This window comes from Elephantulus edwardii, unplaced genomic scaffold (assembly GCF_000299155.1).
Source record: "Elephantulus edwardii isolate Elephantulus edwardi_28Jun2011 unplaced genomic scaffold, EleEdw1.0 scaffold00247, whole genome shotgun sequence".
Lineage (NCBI taxonomy): Eukaryota > Metazoa > Chordata > Mammalia > Macroscelidea > Macroscelididae > Elephantulus > Elephantulus edwardii.
Genome location: NW_006399997.1, coordinates 863015 through 887239, shown reverse-complemented (window position 1 = coordinate 887239; position 24225 = coordinate 863015). Strand labels below are relative to the sequence as shown.

The 24225-nt window shown below is 42.4% G+C and overlaps 1 protein-coding gene across 1 annotated transcript in view; it reads right to left on the bottom strand.

Annotated features, from left to right (window-relative positions):
* The window catches only part of NIN (ninein (GSK3B interacting protein)), a 140957-nt gene that overhangs the window by 83242 nt on the left and 33490 nt on the right, over positions 1–24225 (bottom strand). Inside the window, exon 3 of the mRNA XM_006899217.1 lies at positions 16794–16963. Coding sequence (XP_006899279.1) covers positions 16794–16963 — 170 coding nt within the window. The remainder of the gene's footprint in view (positions 1–16793; positions 16964–24225) is intronic.

Sequence of the window (24225 nt, the reverse complement as noted above, 5' to 3'; positions counted from 1 at the left end):
AGGGAAGCTCTGATGGCATATTGAGTTGTGATGCAATCTGGGTGGGCAGTCTACATCGGTTGTAATTTACAGGCTTGTATACAATGGAGGGTCACTATGAGTCAGAATTGATGGTGATAGTGATTTTTTTGAGAGAACATGTTATGCAGGAGCCCTGGTGGTGTGGGTGGTAAAGCATCTAGCTAACCAAAAGGTTAATGGTTCAAATCTACCAGCTGCTCTCTACGTGGCAGATGAGGCAGTCGGATTTGAAGATCTAAGCCTCAGAAACCATGTGGGCAGTTCTACTTTGTCCTACACGGAGGCTGAGACTGAACTGAGTCGATGGGTTTGTAGGATTTTGTTATTAATATTTTTTTTTAGTTCTGCTCTGGCACTAATAGGTCTTTTACAAGGCCAGAGTGCATGGTTGCAGTCTGTGTACAGAACATGAGTGCCCAGCCAGAGCCACAAGTCAGGATCAATGTCAAGCCCTGGCTCAACATGCATTCATGGTGGGAGCCTTTCTCAAATCAGTGGCTGCAAGTAAGTCAGCAGTGGATGTGACCCCTCCATCACTCCCCATAACCACTCCTGTGGGCAAGTTCTACAACCGCTGGAGGAAACCCTACTGAGGAAAGGTGAGCTCCTTTCAAAACCAGGCTGCTGCCTTATCCGGGACCCAACTTTCTGAACAAGACTGCCATCCCACTCTGTAAAGGCTGAACAAGAAAGAGATCATGGATATTTGAGAATTATGCACAGAGCCAGTTGATTTCTTAGAATCCTGAAACAATAATAAGGATAATAAGGCTGACTGACTCCTCTCTCCAGATCTTGAATCTCTCAAGGCACCTAAAATCTGTAGTGAGGTGAAAAGCTGTCATTCAGTATGAGGTGATGGTCTTCTTTCAAGTAATCTAAACACTTGTGCTGTGCTCTTGTCTACAATCAGCAGCACTCATTTGATCCTCTGAAAACAAGGGTCAGCTTTATCCCATAATTTCACAGTCCTGTAGTTTACTCAGAAAGAAACTAAGAACAGCATCTCCTCAGAGAGTTCGCCAAGTTCTACCACTCAATGGAAACCCCAAAATGGCAGCATTGAAAACAAGACCATAACAAAAACAAACAAGTTCAATGGTCAAATACAATTCATTCAGAGTACACCTAAAAGTCATCAATAAACCATTAGTAATGGTATCTATGGAAACTAGAGTTTGACATTTTGCTTAAATGCTTCTTTGTCTGTGATTAAAATTGTATCAGCTCACTTAGCTCCTATTTCAACATAAAGACTGATCTTAAAAACAGTGGACAGTGCCACCCAAAGGTAATAAAGGAGGTCAGAATTGCTTCCACTGTGGAAAGCTGGGCCACTTCAGAAGACAGTGTCACAGACAAGAGCCACAGATAGGCAAGGGAGTAGAGAGGAAGCTCCCATTCACTTGCTTTAAGTGTGGCTCTGAAGGACACTTGGCCAAGGTGGCCCACATCAGGTCCTCATGGCTGACAGGACTGACAGGCCCCAGCTCCCAGCTGGAAACAAAGGAGGACGCGTGAACGATTCAGATCCTCCCAGAAGAGCTGTGGGTGAGCATTAACATTACTAGTAAGTATATTCGTTTTCTCCTGGACACAAGAGCCTGCTATTTGGTTCTAAAAGCCTTCTGAGGTCCCAACTCTTCTCACTATTTCTTAGTTGTTGGAATTGATGGGACATCTCATAAGCAGTTCCTTACTTCACCTCTGCCTTGCATGTGGACTTCTGAGTTGTAAAACAACCCAGTGGTAGATGGAATTTGGTCCAGGACTCAAGAACAATAAATGAGATAGTTGAGCCTTTACATCTTGTGGTTCCTAACCTTAATACTATAATAGGCAAAGTGCTAGTCAATAGGCCTTTTATTTTAAGAACTACCTTCCCTCTGTAACTTTGATTTGTGCCACTATTAGAGCCTCTACTTGGAATATTATTGGTTTTAATTTTTGACTCATGTACTTTTAACTTGTTAGTTAAATTTGTGTCTTCTAGGCTGTAACACTTCCATGATACATCTTCAAGGATATGAACATGTACGGCTAAGCACAACTGATAACAGTGCATCTAAATTCCAAAATCAATCTCCATAATAGTCTATGTGTTTCCTACTGCCAAAGGAGCCCTTTAGAGTAGTGAGAGAAGATCTTCACCCTGAAATCTACAGCGTCCCTTTTCAGCAGGAAGTAGCTAAGACAATAGTTTGTCCCTTTTTCCTTATGACTCAGGGTGAAGTCTCTCTCAGGGAGGAGTGATAGGGAATGGCAAAGGACACACTGACAAAGGAGATTAATCAGAACTGGCTTTGACAAGCACTGTGGCAACTGAACAATTAAAACAGACTTTCGGGGGGGTAAAGAAGAACTAACTGGGGAGGAGGGTAGAGAAAATAGTGCAACAATGAATGAATGAAAACCCAAAATCTCTTTAAATGTTCATTAAAATTAATAAAATTTAATAATGAAAAAGAAAGAAAGAAAAAAAAAAAACCCAACCCAAACAAACAGTGGAAGTGTGGGATGTGGTAAGTGGTGGTCAGAATGAAAACCATCTAAATCACTTTCTATCAGTACAAGGGGAAATTCCCATAGAATATTCCCACTAGACCCTCCTCCTCCCCTACAAAAACCAAAGCAACTTCTAAAAGTCCTTGGTAATAGTTCTTAGATCAAAATGTGTGTGTCTTGCAAGACAAACCCCCCCCCAACTTTTATATACTTACTTTCTCAGTTTCCAGTTAATTTTAAAACAGAGCACAATTAGTTAAGAGGAGCCAAACACTCCAATGTATTGTTTCCACTTAGCCCTATAGGGAGCTGTGGCGGTTTAGCCTGGAGGAAGTTAGGGTGCTAACCCAAAGGCCACACAACTCAAAGATTTAACTCCACCAGTGGCTCTGAGAAAGAAACACAGGCAATCTCCTTCTGCTCAATTTATAGCCTCAGAAATCTCGAGAGGTCAGCTACGAGGTGGTTCCAACTCTGTGACAGTGAGCATGAGTGTGAGCCTTACAGACTGCGTGCATACTCTGGATTCACTTCCTAGGACAGTTTAGTGCTGCTCTCTTTCCTGCATTCTGTGGCCCAAAATCCTGTCTAACTTTCTAGGTTGGCGTTGGTTATTTGTACCCTCTTTTGCTTCAGTTTCTTCATCTATGAAATGAAAATAAAAAATACTAGGTATTTCTTAAAGTGAGGTAAAGTGTTCAAAACTATGCCTGGCACATGGTAAGCACTATAAAAACGTGTTATCTTATTTAGCCCATTATAATAACATCTATCCTAGACTCATATTTAGGGAGCTCTGGTGGCCTAGCAGGTAAAGAATGGTGCTGCCAAGACAAAGGCAGGTAGCTTGAATCCACCAGCTGCTCTATGCGAGAAAGATGGGCAATCCCCTCTCCTGCGACTTCTGGCTCCTGAAAACCTGCTGGAGGGCCAGCTATGAGTTGGTTCTGACTTGACGACAATGAATAACAAAAGTAGTTTCACATTTGCAGAATATTTTCATTACTGTATTTCAACTTAAAGTGTTCACTTAGGTATGCCTGGTGAGTTATTATCTAAATGAAACAGTAAGGAAAACATCAAGTTGCCAAGCAGGTATGCAAAGAATATGGCCAATTCATCTAAAAGGTAACACCAAAAAATAGTTTGGATAATCTCAAAATTCAAACTCTTTCAGAAATCACAGCTAGTGAATGTTCTAGTGGGTCTTCAGAAATGTTAAATCTCACAGGGGAAGCCTATCTTTCTCCCATGGAACAGCTGGTGGATTTGAACCACCCGAGAGGCTTAGCCTTCTGTTACCTGTACAATTCCCTATGCACAATGCCCCTGGGGCTCCCTTCACAGCATCAAAAAGGTATAGGTTACGATAACTATTAGATTGCCAAAATGTTGAAAACAAAACACTTATCAAAAATGCTTAAAATAGGCCTGCCCATATGTTACATACTGACAGCAGCAAAAAAATCCTTCTACCAAAAGAAAAACTTCAGAAAATGGTTTTACATATCAAAAACCATAAAAATGTTCACATACTTTGACCCCAAAATCTCACTTGATTTCTGAAGACAATAAAATAAAGAGGGGGGAGCTGTATGTATAAACTATGTACATTGTAGCAATTTTTGAGACAGCAAATTGTTGACAATCTTGATGTTTAACAAGAATCCATAAAGTATTATGTTACAATATAATGTAGCCATTAAAAGTATAATTATAGCCATGTAGGAACATGGGGAAAAAACATCTAATGAAATGTAAATGAAAAGCCACAACAACAATGCTATCTACACTATGACTACTCTTGTAAAAATATTTATAAAATGAAACAAAGACTGGAAGGAAACAGAGATCATAAAAATAGAGACATTTCTGTTGTGGGACTCTGGGGGACCGACTTATTTTCCTTTACTGTTTTCGATGTTGTTTATACAGTATAAAGAGTTACAACTTACAGTATGGCTTTGCCAATCTACCCCTCAAATTCACACAAATTAAAGTGTCCTGACCTGGAGGTGAGGGGACAAAGGTCTCTCTTTGGTATTACTCTTCTGTAATGTCCTCTTGCTGAAGACTTGATGGACAAAGCTTGGTGAGAGGCCCACGTGCTGCTGTGGAGGGTGACCCCCTTCCGATGCCAGTACCTCAGAGTACAGAGAGGCCCGGGGCACTTCTCTGAGGCCTGACAGAAATAAGCCCAAACCTACGTGGCATTCTTGAGACAACTTAACTAACCCATTGCCTCTGAGTCAATTCCAAGGGCAATTTCATTTTGTTTGTTGTTGAGTGCAGACTTGCTTCATAGGGTTTTCTTAGCTCCAACCTTTAAGCAGATTGGCAGAACTTTCTCCTGCATTATCACTGGGTGGGTTCCCACCACTAACCTTTAGGAGATTGTTGTTGTTGTTGTTGTTTGCTGTTGTCAAATGGATTACAACTCAAATAATCCTCTGACCTTGCCCTGTGTTGTGCTATCCTGATCTTCATGCACAGCCCATTGTTACAGTTACCGTGTCAATACATTTTGTTGAGAGGTTTTCTCTCTTTCTCTGATCCTCCACCTTTCCCAGTATGAAGTGGTTTTTTTCCCCCCAGGATGGACTCCTCCTGACAACATGCCTGAAGTATGTGAGATGAGGCTTTGCCATCTTGGCCTCTAATGCACATCCTGGTTGCACTTCCTCCAAGCTTGTTTGTCAGTGTTCTTTTCCAACACCACAACTCAAAGGCACTGATTCTTCTGTGATCCTTACTCACAGTCCACCTTTATCTTTAGGATGTTGTTTTTGTTATTGACTGCCTTCGAGTCAAGCACAACTCATATGACCCTATGAACAAAAGGCCTGAAACCCCTCTACAATGATCAACATTTATCAAAGTTCATAGAGTTTCCGGAGGCATGTTGTTTAGGAAGTGAATGCCACTCCTGCTTCCAAACCTGTTATAGTACGTTATTGTTGTTATGCGCTGTTGAGTCACCTGTGATGTATAGTGATCCTATGTAGAGCAGCTCTGAACCCTTCCCTGCCCTGAGCTGGTCTCACTAATTCCAACACACCAACCCTCATCACCCTTGTTATTGTATCAATCAATCTCATCCTGGGATAGTTGTGCATAAACTATTTACACTACCAGGCTTGGTATAGCCCACAGTTTAAATGATTTAAATGGTTTTATATAAACACAGAAGTATGGTAAGCATGGTAAGATAACAGAATTTACACGTACATTAAAATCTTTAGAGGTAAAAATTTTCCAAGCATTTCTCCAGTGACGTTTATAAGAATGGGCATGGCTCAGGCCAGCCCTGCCAGGAAGTGACAAACTCCCACTAATGGCTGTTTTCATTTCAACACCACCTCAGCTGGAGATGGAGTCTACTGCCAGGTATGTGCTACACTCTTCCCCAGCCTCCACCAAGGCTCTGCTCTTTTAATACCAGGGCGGTAAGCACAGGGCAATGTGCCGTTTGTTATTAAACTGCAATTTCAAGGGGGCTGGCAGGGGAAGATTCAATTCATTCACAGCTCATTTATTTTCATTCTGACTGCCTGGAGCCAGTAGTTCCAATTAAAAAGCAGAGGGGAGGGAGGGGGAGGAAGGGTTAGAAGGTTGGGGGGATTAGACCATTCAGCATTGGTGCTGGGACACCAATAAAGGAGGCATCATTCTGGAACAGGGTCATTTAATTGCTGCTGGTTGACACTGCCCAGCGAAACCCTGGCAAGTGGCCTCCAGCCACGGATCAACCCAAGCACTTGAGGGGACACAATCAAGAAAATCTTTGGGAAAACCAAATATGGGGGGTAGGGGGCTGTGAGGTGGCCTAGACTGGTTCTCAATATTTAATTCAGGAGAAAGAAGTTTTCCTTTCTCCCCATGAACTTTTATGGAGCTTCTCAGCAGGAAAAAAGATAGATGCCAACACATTTTAAAAATCAGATCATCCTGTGAGACTTCAAACTATGGAAGTAAAATCTATGGAAGGGTTAAGCACAAGGGTTTGGTGGAAGGGACTGTAGGGTTTAGTCTGTGACCCTCACAGTACCTTATATGTCACTTGCCAAAGAAGGCTGAAACTCCCACCTACTACACAGGCATGGTGATGTAATACCTGTCACTTTGGAAATGTTCCATTTCAGTCTGAACCATGACATGTTTAAGGTCTTGGAATTTACAACTGAAATCTCAGGGTTCGGCTTCAAGCCATCACCTGTGTGAACCTAAACCAAGTTTCCTAACCTCCATGCACCTCGGTCTCCTGATTGGTCGGTGGGTAAGAGTTCCTCCCTCCCTGGGCATGCTTGCTATTTGTAAAGCACTTAGTACAATTCCTTCTGCAGATTAAATACAGTGTATAAGTAAAGACATACTACAGTTACTAGTCCCACTACAGGAACCTCACCAAAGAGCATCAGGAAATTCAGCAGGCAACCAGTTAAAACCAGTTAGTTTGAAGAACAAACATGGAAGAAAGTTTCTTTAAAAATTACTGCTTTGAGCATGGTTGGTACAAGGATGCAGACAACTTTCGATTCGGTGCAGAAGTCAGCTCTTCACCATGCTCCCCCAACTCTTGGGCTCTGTGGGGTCCCCCAGTGGCTGCAGCTGGCAGGAGCTTCCAAGCCTCCTCATTACCACACCAAGTGTGCTGGCCAACAGCCCCACTCAGTCACAGGAGAGAGGGTCAGAGGTTGTCCAGACTGAAATGGCTGCTACAGAAGGCAGCCCCCTCAACGAAACAAAGGGAACCCCACACCCGCCCTGTGGGCTGTGCATCTCAATGATATGCTGGCCATTGTGGCGGCACTTGCGTTGTCCTACAGCTGGACACGGATGCCCCGCACACGTCGGCCCGTGCACATGAGCCACAGCTTTGGGGAATGCATTCTTCGGAGGGACACCTGCTTCACTGGACTGCAGAGCAGATGGCGCGATCCCCTCCGATCTGGGTTTCCAGCGCCAAGGCTGGGCTAGCATCTGCAGCCCCAGACCTCGGGTGATCCCTGCCCACAATAGTGCTGCCACTGCCACCACCCGCCATCTGCTCCGGTGCAGACCTCCGTGCCCCAGAATGTATAGCTAATTAAAACGATTACAGGGGCACACACAGGGCTATTCTTCCCCAGCAGAGGTTGCTGGGCTGATCTCTGAGGCCTCAGAGTATGAAGGAAATTTAGCAGAACAACAAAGCATGAATCCCAAACAAACGGAGCCACAGAATCCTTGTTAAAGAAGCAGTGCAATCCTGTGATGCATGGCAGCTTCAAAGCCAGGTCAGCTAGAAGACAGCTAACACTACCACATAGCTGGCCTTCTCTGAGGAAAGCAGAAATTGCCTTAAGAAGAATTCTTGTAATGAAGACTTAGCTACTGTTCTTAGGTGCATGGTCTCCAGCTCACAGGCACACCACGTAACGAAAAGTTAAACTGCCTCATTAGGTTTTCTTGCCTATAACTCTCTCTCTGTGTGTGTGTGTCTGTGATGAGATATTGTCTTTATATATCTACTTAAAGCTTTTTACAGTGATCTGGTTCAAAGTTTACAGAGTAGGTTGGGTTTCTAACCAACAGTACACACATACTATATTCAGTGGCATTGATTGTAATCTATACAATATAACAGCAGTCTTAGCACTTTCTCTTGTTTACTATTTCCATTTGTCCTCCATTGTTTTAATTAAATTTTTTTAAAAAAATTTTCATTGTTGCAAATTTCTCCCCCCTTCCTTCCATGTTTATGGGTGGTAATTTCTACAAAACCAGATTCCTCCTGTGGAGCTACTAAATGGGCTCAAACTGCCAACATTTCATTAGCAGTCAAATGTTTAACCCTCTGCATCAGCAGGAATCCTTGATCAAAACTTTGTTAGGATGGAAGACTATGCAGCACACAGAAGAAATGATTTTGTAAATTATTACCTAACTTGGGAGGGACTGGAGAGCATTATGCTTAGTGAAAGAACTCAGTCCCACAACGATAAATATTGAATAAAACCATTATTGTAAAATGAGTAGAGGACCCAAGAGGGGTAGGAGAGGCTGGAAGCGGAAGGATGAGGATGTGCAGGGGGTGGGGATTAATCACGGGGTTGTACAATTTGATGGGTGGAGGGGTGAGGGAAATTGAAAGAATGTGCTCTTGAAAACCATGTATTGGAATTTTGTAAAGTAGTAGGAATTTTTTTAAAAAACAAAAACCTTTTTTTTTAGGAGCCATCGAGGCAGCTCGCCTCGCAGTGACCCCACGTACAGTATAGGCTGAAATGCTGTCTGGCCCTGAACCAGCTCTGTGCAGCCACTGTGTCGAGCCACTCTGTGGACGGTCGTCCTCCTTATTGATGACTCTCTGTTTTACCAAGCATGACATCCTCTAGGGATCAGCCTCTCCTGGAGCACGCCCAGTGTGTGTGAGGTGAAGTCTCGTCATTTTCATCTTCAGAGAGCAAGCTGGCTGAGCATCGTCTCAGAGATTTATTTGGATTTTTTTAGCAGTCTGTGGTATAGTCACTACTCTTTGCCAACATTGCAAGTCAAAGGCATCAATTCTTCTCCAGTCTTCCTTATTCATTATCTTTCCCACGCATATGAGGTGACTGAAAACACCATAGTTTGGCCCAGGTGCACCTTAGTACTCAAAGTAAAATCCTTCCCCTTAACACTTTAAGAGATGCTCTTTGTTACTTGTTTTCTTACCAGCTGCTTCCTTACATGTTGATAAAAAACTTTAACACAACACTATCTTCATGTAGTATCTCACTAATAATGCTACTTGTAAATTCTGTGCTCTCCGCTGGGCATGGGGAATTATTATGTGTGCCTAGCAAGACTAGCTGGGTTCCTGCAGTGAGATATTTTCTGGGACCCCAGTGTCTCCTTTAGCTATCTATATTGCCTATGAAGGAAATCCAGGCAACGGAATACCTGAGTTTTTTATCTGGAATCTAAAGACAAGATGCTCAGTTGTAAGATGGTTGTGACTGGAATGCAAATCAGTACCTTTATCTTTCAGAGCAATTAAAAAGTAAGAGAAGCTATTGGTGATAACAAGCATTAATGTGTGATTTTTAAATAAATGCACACACATTTAGATGCATCCTGCTACACTGCTGCAAAGTCTTCAGTACTGGCAAGCATGAGAAAATGATGAATTTGAAGGAGATTGAACTCAAGCCTCCTTTCCTACTACAGGTTGGGAATTGGTTTGGGTTCATGAGATTTAAAATCCTTAAAGCAAAAGTTGTTTTTGTGGGGATGGGGATATTTCAAATTTTTCACATGTCCAATTCAACAACATTAACTCCACTCGTCATGCTGCACAATGAACACCACTATCCGTTTCCACATTTTTTCATTACTGAGTCTGTGGCTAGAAAATATTTACTAGTAAAACTAAAAAATGTCAATTGTGGCCTAGTCGTAAGAAGCTGTGTGGCCGGCCACCCCAAAAGTATGTGGTTCAAATCCACCAGCAGCTTCGTGGAAGAAGGATAGACAATCTCCTCCCATATGATTTACTGCCTCTGAAAACCTGCTGGAAGGTCAGCTATGGGTCAGTTCCGATTAGATGGCACACAAAAGCATCATTAAAATTAGCTTGCTTATTTTATTATTTTTTATATGTTTCATTTGTTACCATTTCCATTTAGTTGCTTCCTGACACTATTAGATATTGTGGCAGTAGTGGTGAGGGTTGGACTCCAAGGAAATCCTGCTCCTGGATCGGGACAGGAAGACTTGCAGGAAATCAAAAGCCTTAATGTCCAAAAGAGTTTGTGTTAGGACAAAAGACAGCTTATTAACTTTGGAGGGGCTGTTTTCTATCATTTCCAAGTGAACTACCACTGGGTCACAAATGAGTGTGTCATCCTCGGAAAGAGTCACAAATCTAGTAAAACAAAGAAAAGGAAATTAGGATTTTGTTTTTAAAAATTGGCTCTGGTTATTTCACATCTTCTGATTAAAACAGATGGCAAATGGCATCAGTAATAAAATTACTTTCTCAAAGTCAAGGACTGTCCACGGGTCCATTTCAACTCCAAAAGGTCTTGGCAGGACAACTCTCAGTTAGGAAAGAAGTTTTATCCTGAATTAAATATTGAGTCCACACAATGTACATGAATAATTCATAAAGTTTAGCTGTAAAGTTATGCATATATAAGAATCAACATAAGGGAAAGATAAAGTCAGCTTCACACTTCCTGGAGAGTTTTGATTTTATATAAGGCACTAAAAACAATTTTTCCTTTTCTGAGCTTTTTCAACAGCCAACACCATGTCTCCTACCTCACAATCCCAACACAAAGACTCGATTTGCCTGTCCACACTTGGACTAATACAGTTACAGGCTTTAACTTTTCTCTCAGGTTCTCACTGAAAACTGTGATGTGAAAGCCTGAAGTTTTGGCTTACACTTCTATTGTCTCCTGTTGAAGACAGAATTGTTTTAAACCCTTGGTTGTTGATAAACATCTTACTAGACCCAATTCATTCCCTGTGGAGGAAAACCGTTAACAAGGTGTCCCCTGTTTTCAACCAGGGCAAAAAGCAAAGCAACCCTGCCCCAATTGTATTAATTGTCCAACCTTTCCTCCCAAGTCTGGGTAACAGAGGGGAGAACTGAGAATTAGTCCACCTCCGCTCAAAAGGAACCTGAGCACAGAAGTCAAGGGCAGTTCAGTGGTCAAGGCATGTTTTAAAATCTGTCTTCATGGAAATAAAATGACTCTTCTAAACCTAAAAACTCATTTCTGCTTGTTAACTAAGCAAAGCAGTAACTGTGGCACCCCAAGCCTTCTCTTTAACCACACCTCAGGCTAGAATAAAAGAAATCAAGAATGTGCCCTTTGTCAGAGTGGATTAATTCAGAGCAGAATGTCCAACTGTATTGCCTTGAGTGAAAATGATCCCATGGAAGGGGGCGGGGGGGAATCGTCACTTTTCTTTCAGTATTACCTTAGATGAGAGGCCATTCCCCAGGGATCCATTTATCGGATAAACACACTAAATTGGATGGAGAATGCACATTTCAGCCTGGTAGAGGCACCTGCTTGTCACTTATGAAATCAGCACATTCTGCTTCTGGGTTTCCAAATGAAATTCTGAAATACACATTCTGTTGCCTTGTAAACTAAAGCTAGGAGGTGAGATATGCTTAAAAGCTAGTCTGGACGCTGTAGTTCAGCAGGAGAGATTCTGAATTGTTAGACAAACGCATTGAGGGTGGGAGGGAGATTAATGTTTACAATTTATGCTAGGGCTCTAACATACATAAGCTGAAACAAAGGGCAAACAAGATCAACAGAATCAGCAAATGATATGCCTCATTCATTGTATTCCGTGCATGAGGCCAAGGAGCACCTCCCAGCCCATGGTCAGGGAGGGCTCTCCTCCGCTGAGCCACCTCCCACAGTGTGTCATGAACAGTCATGAGGATGGCTCCAAGTTGATTGCAACTAATGAAGCCTGAAGCTTCCTGTGGGATTTACATAAAAAATAAATTTAGTTACTTCAGAGTGATCTCTATAATGGCATCACTTTCACGCCCCTGTATTTCAGCATTTTCTTGATGGAGGAAGGTTTCTGATAGACTGTAAAGCATTAGGATTGCTGGAAATTACCTATCATTTTGGCTACACTTATGAGAATGGGTCTCCCAAATAAAGATGTGGAAAAAATAATGTGAGCCACTAGGCATAAATCCTTATCAGTCTGTAGCAAGCTCTCGGAGTAAGAACAGCCCTGAAGGGAAAGGGCGAGGAATTATTATTTCGTATCTTCCAGGGATTGTTTGCTCACTCGCACCTACAGGTTGAGAGCCTGGAAGGAAGAGGATCATGCTGGGGACACCTTTCCACTGCTCTCCCCAACTCCTCAAAGAAAACAATGAGACCTATAATTAGTCTCCAACTTGTATAGGAACAAGAGTCCTAGTAGCACAGCAGCTAAAGCACTTGGTTACTAACTCAAAGGTTGGCAGTTTGAACTCAGCTGACCTCCATAGAGGTATCAAGTTTAGAAACACAAAGGAGCAGCTCTACTCTGTCCTGTAGGGTTTCTGTGGGTGAGAATTAACTCAAAGACAGTGGGCATGGGTTTTTTTTTATATAATAACGGGCTTCGTCTTGGTTTTCCAACAAGAGGTTAGGATTTATGGTCTTCTTTGTGGGGGGGGGGATACTTCCAGGATTACTTTAAGAAAACTCAGACATGCTGATAAGGAGAAAGAGCAAAATGAAAGACAGGAATGAGTCCCACCTTACACTAAGATAAGCCAGAATCCAGGGGTCAAGGACAAGGCATAATCAAAACACTGAGGGTGTGTCTGCAGCTCTGTGTCTGACTACTGGAAAATGTTCCCATCAGGGAAGACCTCGCCCTGCTCGCTGTCTCCTTCCATCTTGTCTGGTATCACCGAGGTAAACTGTGAGCTGTCACCACCACCACCAAATAACACCCCCCAAAAATAAATGCTGAACACCTAAGGTCTGGAGGGAAAAAAAGAAAGAAAATTATGGCTCAATAAAGGGCTCTTCAAAGATTCTGAACTACCATGCTATGAATAAGTACTCATCACAGTCAATTGAGGATTTCTTCCTCCCCACCTTGCCCAGCTTGGGGGGCCCAGGCCTCTACTCCAGAAAGGGAACAATTATGTGGCAAGCACCTCGGGAGATCTGGATGCTTTTGTAGAAGGGACAGTAATTTCTAGAATGAGCCATGCTGCCCAACACATGAACTACTGTTTGCCAACTGAGTGCCCTAAATTGCTGGTGCTGCTATGGAAACTAGCAAGGAAATAGGAATGCCACCTTGACACAATAGTGTTCATGCTGATAACATACCACCAACTATATGCGTCAGAGAAAGAAGCTAGTGTGGCCTATCACCATGGTTACTGTACAAAGGTGGGATGTGTGGCTTCTTACTGTCAACAGGAACATGCAACATGTGAAGTTACTAACTTTATAAGGAGATGAGTCCATAAAAAAAAAAAAGCCTGACAGGCTCAACTGAGCTTATATAACACTTTATTTTTAGTTTAGAAGGCAGTTGGATGCCAATAAGCCTTTAGCAATATGAAGAGGGGTGAAGAGAGTTCACCGAGATTCTTGCAGTCTTTCTGATAGAAACAGGTATGTATGTCAAAGTCAATTCATAAGAATTCCAGGGGAAACAGGAAGAGGGAGACATGACCCTCTCTAGACCTCTATCAGCAGCTATTGTTGGTGAGCAGTTAAACACTATACCTTCTCTATACGCCATTAAGAGGTCATATCTAGAAATTTCTGCAAGAGTTAGAGAAGTTGTAGTACATTAAGGGTGAAATGGTTAGCCCAAAGTATCCTTTTAATAAGACACATGCAGCAAGACTTTCTCCACATTGAGGTCTCAAATATAATTTTTATTTATACATAAAACCAAAGTCTCACTTCTTGAATAGTAAATCCTACCGAGAAAACTCTCTGGTAGCTTAATGGTAAGGAACTGCACTGCCAACTCAATGGTAAGCAGTTCAAATTCACTAGCCGCTTCATGGGAGAAGATGGGCAACCTCTGCCTGTGAGATTTACTGCCTCTTAAAATCCACTGGAGGATCAGCTATGAGTCAGGTCTGGCTCAATGGTACAAAACAACTATCGCTGTCTCTCCACTGTGAGAACCAGTAGATAAGAACAGCGGACAGCAAAGTCATGAAGCCAACTGTCTAAGGGCTTTCTGAATCTTCTCAGGTAGTAGTTAGAAGAGGAAGAAAAGTCATTATCTGATTTCTTAGTACCTCTCAACTGTTGAGGATGGTTGGTGAAATTAGATGTTAGATTAAAAAGTATTTTCCAGATGATAACAGCCAACACCACCATCCCCCAGGATGCTGAAACATATCTTACCATTTTTTATAGAAAAGTATCTTAAATGCACTGCGTAATACTCAGGGTTATAAAACGGACCTTGTGGACTAAAATGGTACCCTTCCCTATAGCAAGATAAATATTATGAATATTTTTGATTGCTTGTCATGCATCTGAAAATTGAACAATCACTAAGGATGACAGAAGATGAATCGGGGCCTTTGAGTTACTGAGTTGGAGAGGAGAACTGAAAATCTCATGGACTGAAAAGAATAAATAAATATATGTTGAAGAAAGTACAACCAAGGTGATCCTTGGAGGCAAGAATAGTGAAGCTTTGTCTCACATATTTTGGGCATGTTGTTAGGAGAGCAAGAGAGACAATAATGGGCTCAAGTATATCAGAGATGAGGATGGCACAGGACAGGGCAAGGTTCAGACTGTCCGTTGTTCAGAGGGTTGCTACGAGTAGTAGTGGACTCAGTGTAATAACATTTGCTGAAGGTTGCAAATTACTAGTATTCCTGAAATTTCATATGCAAGTTTTTTAAAAAATATAAGAACATATATGGTTTCCCAAGGAAACAGTTCTCCAAATTCTCAAAGGAATCCCTCCAAAATGAGAGACCACTGAAAAGGACTACAGCCACAGAGAAGTAGCCCCTGCTCCAAACAGACCAGGCATATCGCTGCTTGCCCTTTTGGCTAAGATCACGTGCAAACAGACCAAGCACAGGGTGTGTGATGTTCTAAACAGCGCCTTCTTATTGCTCCTTATGGGTGTTTATTTCTGCAGTCCTTTTCCACCTGTCTTGATATCTCACTGCTTGTGTGGCTTCCAATTCTCCTCTCCTCCAGCTGCTTTTCTGTCTCTGTTCTTGCTCACATTTCTGCCAGTACTCCTTTCCTGGCCTCTGATAGGAGGACAGGTATAATTTGTTTTTCAAAAATAGTACTTGTTCTTACTGGCAGGTAAGGCATTTTCAGGACTTATGTCAGTCTTTTGTGCTCAACACCTGGGCTCTTTGCAGTCATCTTTAGGGGAAGTTGAAGATGGGAGGTTTCTGATACTAGGGCATCACTGGGATAAGCTTCCCATAGATTTTAATAACTGAATGTGAGTTTGCCAGCAGCACCTCATTCTCTCCTTCCATGCGCACACAACATGCCCAGATTATCCTACAATCCACAGACAACTTGAGATGCTTTGTCTCTTTTCCGGTTTATATTAGGATCTGAACTATTTGCAGCCACAGTCTGAGTCAGGATTTGCAAGAAATATTTACAGCTTGCTCAGCATGGCATTTTCAATCATGCATTGTAAAGGGGATGCTGCTAAATGAACTGTAAGGAGAGGGTAAAGAAAATGTTACTGCTTCTTCCTCAGCGGAAGATTATGGCAGTGTATGAAATGAGAGGCAAGGAGACGAGGGAGGGAGGTGGGACCCCAAATGCGGGAGAAAAAGAAGAGGCTAATGTGACACATTCAGAGAGAAGCACAGTCTGTGACCAGCACCGCAGAAGCGTCCTTGCTCAGTATCTCCAGGCAGGAACTGAACTTTACCGCTGCTTTGACGCCCCACAAAAGGCAAGACGCAAGCTCTCTAAACGACCTAAAAACATTCTTTCATGTCTTGTCATGGACACTGTTTTGCAATGTGGGAAAGGAGAACAGCTGGTTAGTATTTTAAATAACTAAAAAAAAAATATGACAGTGCCATGGAGGACACTCAGACACTTCTAAAAAGAGTAGAAAGAAGCAGACATGCCAGGTATCATGAAAATAATGGAATTTTAAAATGCATAAGCATACATAAAAGGAGAATTAATGCCTTTGAGCTGTGGTGCTGGACAAGAGTATTGAGGGTACCATGGACTGCCAAGAAAACAAACAGATTCATCCTGGAAGGGGATAAACCAGGAGGCTCCCTGGAGGCAAGGATTCTGAGGCTCCGTCTAACATACTTTGGACATGTTGTGGGAGAGACCAGTCCTTGGAGAGAGACATCATGGTTGGGAGGGTGGAGGGACAGCGCAGGAGGGGAAGGCCCTCTATGAGGTGGATTGATTCAGTGACTGAGATAATCGGGATGGGAGGGTCAGAGACAGTATGATTGGCACAGGATAGAGCAGAGTTTAGGGCTGTTGTACATAGGGTCGCTATGAGTCGCAAGTGACTCGATGGCACATAACAACAACAACAACATAAGCATACAGCATGCTCAGAAAGAGCTGATCTCTAAAAAGTGAAGTAGGCATTTAGATAAAATGATTAGCCATACTTGTCCTGAAGGCCGGTAACAACACTGGCAAGCTGTTGATCTGTCTCATTCTATAAGCCCTTCGGTTGTATCTAGACCACAGTGACAGGGTATCCTCACCTGTGATCCACAGGGATGTACCTGCCCAGTCTCTTACCTCACTGCAGTCGCCGGCTGGGATGTGTGAAGGTCGCGCTTCTTCACTGAGTGGCTCAATCACTGTCACCTCCGCAAACTCCTCCACGGATTCTTGAAACTCAGGTAGGGACCTTCGTCCGTAACGCTTCCCACCTCTAACATATTTGGGCTGAGCTTCTGGCGAGCAGTCTGGGCAAGGAGATAAGAGTCGGGGCCACATTACATGAGAATCTCAGTGCTTAGTGGGCACAGACCCACAGACAGAGCCTTTTATACCTGTCCCAAAATAAACCACCACCATTTGTCAGTCGTGGTGGAAGTGGGCGTATAGGAGCCATTAGGTCACATGCAGACCTACGAATTCTGAATGATTTACAGCATCTGGAGTTTATATCAGTACATAATGGGAGCAAACCAACGACAGGAGCAAGGGTTTTGACGTAAGCATAGATTTAAGATCAGGGTAAAAGGGGAGGTCATTATTTTCTTGTTTATTAGACTAGTGTTTTGTGTAAGTTAAGAGAAGGAGAGAAGAGAGAGCAATAAATACTAAGATCATCCTAGCAAAAAGGCATCTTGGAGAATGTACTGGAAAATAATAAAAACCGTATCAGCACTCTAAAGTTAATATCCACATCAATTAGTCTGAAACACTCTCCTCTTACCTGAATGAAGCCTTTGTTAGCCATTCTGCTTTCTGATCTACCAGACAAGCAGGATGGCAGAAAAAAGAAACCATCAGTGGCTTCTAATCAAGTAATGACGGCTAGTTCCTTATGTGAAACCTGACATCAAGATCTCAAAAATTAAAAGCTGGAGAATAAAATGGTAAGTGAGAAACAGCGTTAAGAAACATGGTGTATAATGGTGTTTTCTTTAGCTTTTCTCTTCACCAGCTTCAGTGTTGTACAAAGTAAAAATGTCATCTCTTGACATTAAAGGTAACAGCTTTTTAACATGACACATCCGAGGCTCAACATCCAGCACCACCCACCACCACGGCCATTGCCACTACTGTTACTGCCACCACCACTACTGTCACTGTCACCAACCACAGACTAGCCATTCTCTACAAAGGTAAGCTTTAAAGCAAGAAAATAAATACTTCACTCTACTCAAATGCCTTCTTAGATAGAGATGTTCTAGCACTTTGCATGGTACTGTTGTTGTGTATAGGATAGTCAGAACTGCCCCGTAGCTGACCCGCTGGAGGGTTTTCAGAGCAATTACTCACATGGGAGGAGACTGCCCATCCTTCTCCCGCAGAGCAGCTGGTGGCCTCTAACTGCACCCCTTTGAGACTGAAGCACAGCTTCTTGCCACTAGGCCACCAGAACTCCCTGGCATAGTATTGTTGTTGTTGTTATGTGCTGTTGAGTCGTTTGCAACTCATAGTGACCCTATGTACAACAGCCCTAAACCCTGCTCTATCCTGTGCCAATCTCATTGCCTCTGACACTCCCATCCCAATCACCCCAGTCACTGAATCAATCCACCTCATAGAAGGTCTTCCCCTCCTGCACTGTCCCTCTACTCTACCCAGCATGATGTCCCTCTCTAAAGACCTGTCTCTCCTTGCAACATGTCCAAAGTATGTCAGAAGAAGCCCCAGAATCTTTGCCTCCAAGGAGTAGCCTGGGTTAACCCTCTCTAGGATGAATATGTTTGTTTTCTTGGCAGTCCATGGTACATCAATATTTGGAGAAAGAAATATTCTACTAAAATACCAAAGACTGACAATGCTTTGATTTCAGTTGTTTCCCCGATGTTCTGTGTCTCTGAAGAATACAGTGTGTGTTCTGTCTGAACACGACAAACACTCACAAGAGAATTCTGATGGGTTACTGCACACCTATCATCAAATGAGGTGGCTAAGTAGAAAAGAACCAAAGGAACAAAGCCCAATGAAACCATGATCGAGATAACCAATACTTACTAATCACTCCTACCCCAATGCTCTTCCTTTGGGGCAAGTTTAGGTTTCACTATATTCACAAATATGATCAGAAACATTCTAAAAATGTTCAGCAAAGTCAGAGTGAAGTATTTATGCTAGCTATAAAGTGTCTACTGATATTTATAACCAGCCTTTTAAAAGCCCCAGCCAAGTCATTTTATTAGGCCGAGTGATCCTCTTACAGGAAGTGTTTTAGCATACAAAATTTATACTGAAAATCACATGCATATTTGAAAGTACCTTTTATCAGAAGAGAGTGTGTCAGCTTGTGAGTACTCAGGAGCGGCCCAGACACCCGAGCTCCTTGATAGCAGCTGACACCCACAGATGCTAGCAGATAAGAGGCAATGCAGAATCATCCTTAATTTATCACATATTCTTAAATTTTAGGAGCAGACAACAAGATGCAGTAAGGAACTAAGGGAACTCAGAAAAGAACGCAAGCAATAGTTATACACTCCAAACATGAACATGGCTTTTCACAGCATGACAGACTCATGGCCTGAGGTGGTCGTGGCAAAGGAACTCACAACGCTGGTTACTTTCTCAGAGGAAGAAAAGTTAACTTTTGAAAAGCAGAGTTTTGAATTGATCCTTCCATGTTCAGTCATGGCTGGTGTAATAAAATCAGAACAGATCCAAATTTAAAAATTTGGGCTAAACAGAACAATAACTAGAATAGGAAAGATTACAGGTCAAAGTCTTGGAGTGGGAGACTCAGAAGAGGTGTAGGGAGCCCTTTCAAGAGCCTAATAATGAGGGAGACTAGATTCTTAGCAAGTATAGAAAGTTATACACATTCAAAGTTGCAAGATTAGGCACCATCTTTGAGCAGGGCACTGTTGTTTTCAATGCAGACAGTCAAGAAATTTGGTTGCTATGCAACAAACACAGCGCCCTTGTTTTCTGAGAGGGAGATTACGTTCCTAGCAGGGCATCAACTTGTGATTTTTCCCATCCCAGTTATTGTTCCACATCTCACAATTTGAGTCCAGTCTATTTTCTCTTTGACAGCCATAACTAAACCAGGAAGAATCAATTTGATACCCTGGTGAAAAGTATCTCTCTTTAAAAAATTCACTGTGATTTAACCCAAAGGTCACCTGTGGACAAATGGTTACCTAGCTCTTTACAGCTAAACACACCACACAGATAGAAAGCAATGATGGATCTGAAATAGTATTTTTTCTATGAAATAGAAGAACAGACTGAACCATTAGGAATCCAGCAAGGTTTTAGCTTATTTGCTTGCTTGCTTATTCTTCCACTGAAAGGAATTTTCTAAAATATGTTGATAATTAACAATTGAGAGCAATTCTATCTTTCAGAAAATGTACACCCGTCATAAAGTTAGTTTATGGAGAATTCTATTAAATTGTATCATCTTTTGAGAATAAATAAATTTCAAAACACAAATGAAATACAAGGCATTAGGCTTTCTTCATCATTGAATTTTTGCAAACTACCCATTTAGTCAACAAGGAATTAGACCAATCGCACCATTTACAAATCTCTTACATATTCATACATTCTTTTCCTATTTAGAGAATTCACCTAAATCATAAGACGGAAGGAATATAGCAAAAGGGCAAAGGTCCAAACTGGGGGGGGACTTGTGGTGAGGAATCTTATCTTTATGCATCTGAAAATTCTATAATTCCCATTATCAATCTTAGTTGGGAATTTAGAAGTCAACAGCAGAAGATGACGAGAAGGGAGGCCATCACCCAAACCCACTCCCATCAAGGGGATTTGAACTCATAATGACCCTGTAGGACAGATCAGAGCTGCACCAGAGTTTCCCAAGGCTATAAATCATGGAAGCAGACTGCCCCATGTTTCAAGGGAAGGGATTTAAAGATTCTCTTGCATACCCAAATGGAAAGATACCTTACAGGCTCATCAGAAGTCACAAAAATGCCCTGGGGCACAGATTCCTCACTCTAATAGCACACCCAGTGTACCTGGCACACTTCAAGCCTTCATTCTGGAGCAATTTTTATGGTAATAGGAGCTCTGACAGCCTGGTGGTTAGAAGCTATGCTGCAATCCAAAGGTTCGTAGTTCGAATCCACCAGCTTTCCACGAGAGAAGGATGGACAGTCTCCTTCTGTGTGATTTACTGCCTCTGAAAACCTGCTGGAGTCGGTTTTTTATGGGTCAGTTCTGACTGGGTGGCACACCATCACAACAAGGTAGCAGGAGGCAATTTGGCTTATTTAAAAACATAATTGTTTACATATGATAGTTTGCTATAAAATAGTCCTAAACTGGTTCCATCACAGTTCCAAAGAGGTAAGTGAGGTGTAAGTGAAAGTAACAATGTATGAAGAACTGTCTTGCCTTGGGTGTTTTACCTCCTTGAAAGTACATTTATGATTCAACCTGGATTGTCAAGCCTCCAAGTCATTTTCCCTTCTTCCCCATTCTCCATTTCTTCTATTTGGCATCACTACAGAAAAATAAGAATGGACTTTGAAGCAAAGTAGATGAGGCTCGCCTGCCTAGAGGAATCTCATGCACTGTCCCTAGGGAGCTTGTTATGAAAACACCAATTATAGCAAGGTAGCTTTGAGGCAGTTCTATCTTCCCAAGTTTAAATGGTCTAAGTTTTATTCCACAAAGCAAACACTTGGTTTGAACAGAGATGACCACAAAAACCTTGAATCAATCCCCTTAAGAATGCTGGGGTTAAAAAAAAAAAAAGAATGCTGGGGTAAAAGTGCATGTCCCCCCAACTCCCATTTTTCTCAAAGAAAAGAAATCAGGACCCTCAGAAGATTTAAAAATCATATTCTTCTTCCTTCCCTAGAATTAAACCAAGCCCAGATGCTCAGATGCCACCTTCTTTGTTCTGCATCTCATCTGTCACAAGAAATGACACTCCTGAGCTGTGATTATGTACCCGAGTCAGGACATACCACCATGCTTATAAACTTAGAAACCAAAGGTTATAAATGTGAACACTTACAAAGAAAACAAAAAGATAACGTCAGTGAAAATGGTCACATGGAAGGGATGAGCAGGATGGGGAAATAACCAACACTCCCCAACTCCATCCCTCTCCCAGTAGCTTTCATCTTAGCAGCAGAAACGAAACTTCAGTAACTGCAGACGAGGCAGCACCGGGCACTCTTTATTCTCTCCTAGAATTAACCATCATGCACGAGTGTGATGCAGATCAGACCTTCTCTCCCTCAACTCTCCTAAACTGTACACATGGATGGTCAAAGGTCAGCCAAGGAGACATCGAAGGAAGCCGATATGGCTACCCTAGAAACTGGAGTACTATTTTATTCAATCAAATGCTTCCTTAGCAAAAATACCATTTTAGGACATAAAATGTAGTAGCATCCCCACCACAAACACAGCAAGGTAAAGGGGATTGTTAAAGATGCACTTTATTTAACTCATTTGTATTGACCATTATTGAACACCTGCCATGGGCAAAAGCACTTTGTGGTTCCTGCTGAAAATAAAGTGGACAGTGTGTTATTTTGTCCTCATCCTTTTCATTCCCCAAAATGACCTGAAGATGTCTTAAAAGTATGAAGGAGAAAATCCTGCCCTTGTGCTGATATTCTTATTTCCAACTCGCTCATGCAGGAGTCTTTTTCTACTCCCCTCCTTGACCTATTTAGCTAACCTGGCAAACTATTCCCAGAGGCACCAAATCTCCAAAGGCCTACAGTACACATGTGGTGCCTGTTTGTGGTCCTTAACACAACACACTTCTGCCAAGTTCACAGAATTTCTGAAATCCATTTGAAAATAGGAAGGGTTGAAAATTAAGTCTAAGCATGTATCAGCAGGAATCTTTCTTGAAAACAATCCTACAGCAGTGAGCACATCCCACTCCCACTGCACTTCCTCATGCCCCTCTCTTTGTGGGTACACAGTACACAGGGAGGAATTCCAACTACACTGTAAATCCACACCTCATCCCAAATCAGAGAAAAAGGGAGAGAAATCCTTGAAGTGGATGTGACCAAGAACAATGGAGAAAGGCCTAAAGGCAGAAAGAGAGAAAAGGAAAAGTAGAAAAACCAAGAGAGAGGAGACAGATTGTGTGAGAAGGGATTGAGAGCAAGAGAGAGAAAGGTAAGTAGAAACCTAGGGGCTCTGGAAGGGAAGAGAGAAGCTGAGATCAAGGTAGGGCAAGAGGGGTGGATGGTGAGGGACCAAGGAGTGGGAAGAGCTGAGGGAGAGATCAAGGAGGGGAGTGAGGATGAGGTGGGAGTGCACGTGGTTGAATGAGGAGGACAGGTGCTCAGAAGGTAGACAAAAAGAGCATGAATAGCATAACAAAGGTATTTAAGGAAGGCTTTCCCATTGTCGACCATTTCTTTCCCTTCACTCTTAGTTTCTCCATTTTTCCTTCTCTCTCTGTCTCCACAAGATGGTCTCACCAACCTCTGGTTCTATAAGCACACAGACCTTTACAAAGCAGCTGCTTCCAGGACCACTAGGCCAAGCTCTGCCATGATACCTCTCTGCTGGAATCTCCCTACCAGATCTAGATAGATGTTCAAGTTGGGGTTTCAAATCCTCCCTCAAGGTCATGCAGCAACAGAATTTTAGACACAGTCTCCACATCAGCTTTCACCAGAATCTGAATGATGCTTCCTAGAACCCAGGGGCTCCTGGGCAAAAACACCATGGGAAGGCTCCTTTGTCTCCCCAGGAAATGAGCATTGCATCCCTCAAAGGTGCAAAATGGTATGGTAGCCTCCAGGACTGACTGGTCTGACTCCATGGCATATCTAAGCCCTTAAATGATTGAAAATCAGTCAAGAGGAAAAATGAGTTGATAAAAGCTGTTAGATTGCTTTTCTAGTCTTTTTATGGGAGGATCAGCCTGTGGATCCCAATATAGTTTGCATCTTGGCCATTTGGGGAAGACAGGTAGAGATATACCTCAACTTTTTTTTATTAAGTTTAATGAAAATTTACAGAGACTTTGGATTTCCATTCATTCATTGTTGCACTTTTCTCCCTGCCCCGCCCCATATGCCTTAACTTAAATGCATATTCTTGAATGTTGAAGGCTTGCTCACCTCCTCTCCAAAAAGTACTGAAGAGCAACAATATCAGTCTGGAGACTGAGGTGTGCCTGATCGAGGGCATGGTGTTTGCAATTACTTGCTATGCATCAGAGAGTTGGACAATGACTAGGGATGATAGAAGGAGAGTTGATGCCTTCGAGCTGTGGTGTTCGAGAAGAGTGTTGAATATACCATGGACGATAGAAGGAGAGTTGATGCCTTCGAGCTGTGGTGTTCGAGAAGAGTGTTGAATATACCATGGACTGCTAGAAGAACAAACAGGTTTGACCTGGAGAGGGAAAAATCAGGTTGCTCCTCGGAGGCAAGGATTCTGAAGCTTATTCTGACATACTTTGCACATGTTGCAAGGGTGAATCAGTCCTTGGAGAGGGACATCATGCTTGGGAGAGTGGAGGGACAGTGCAGGAGAGGAAGATGCTTGATGAGAT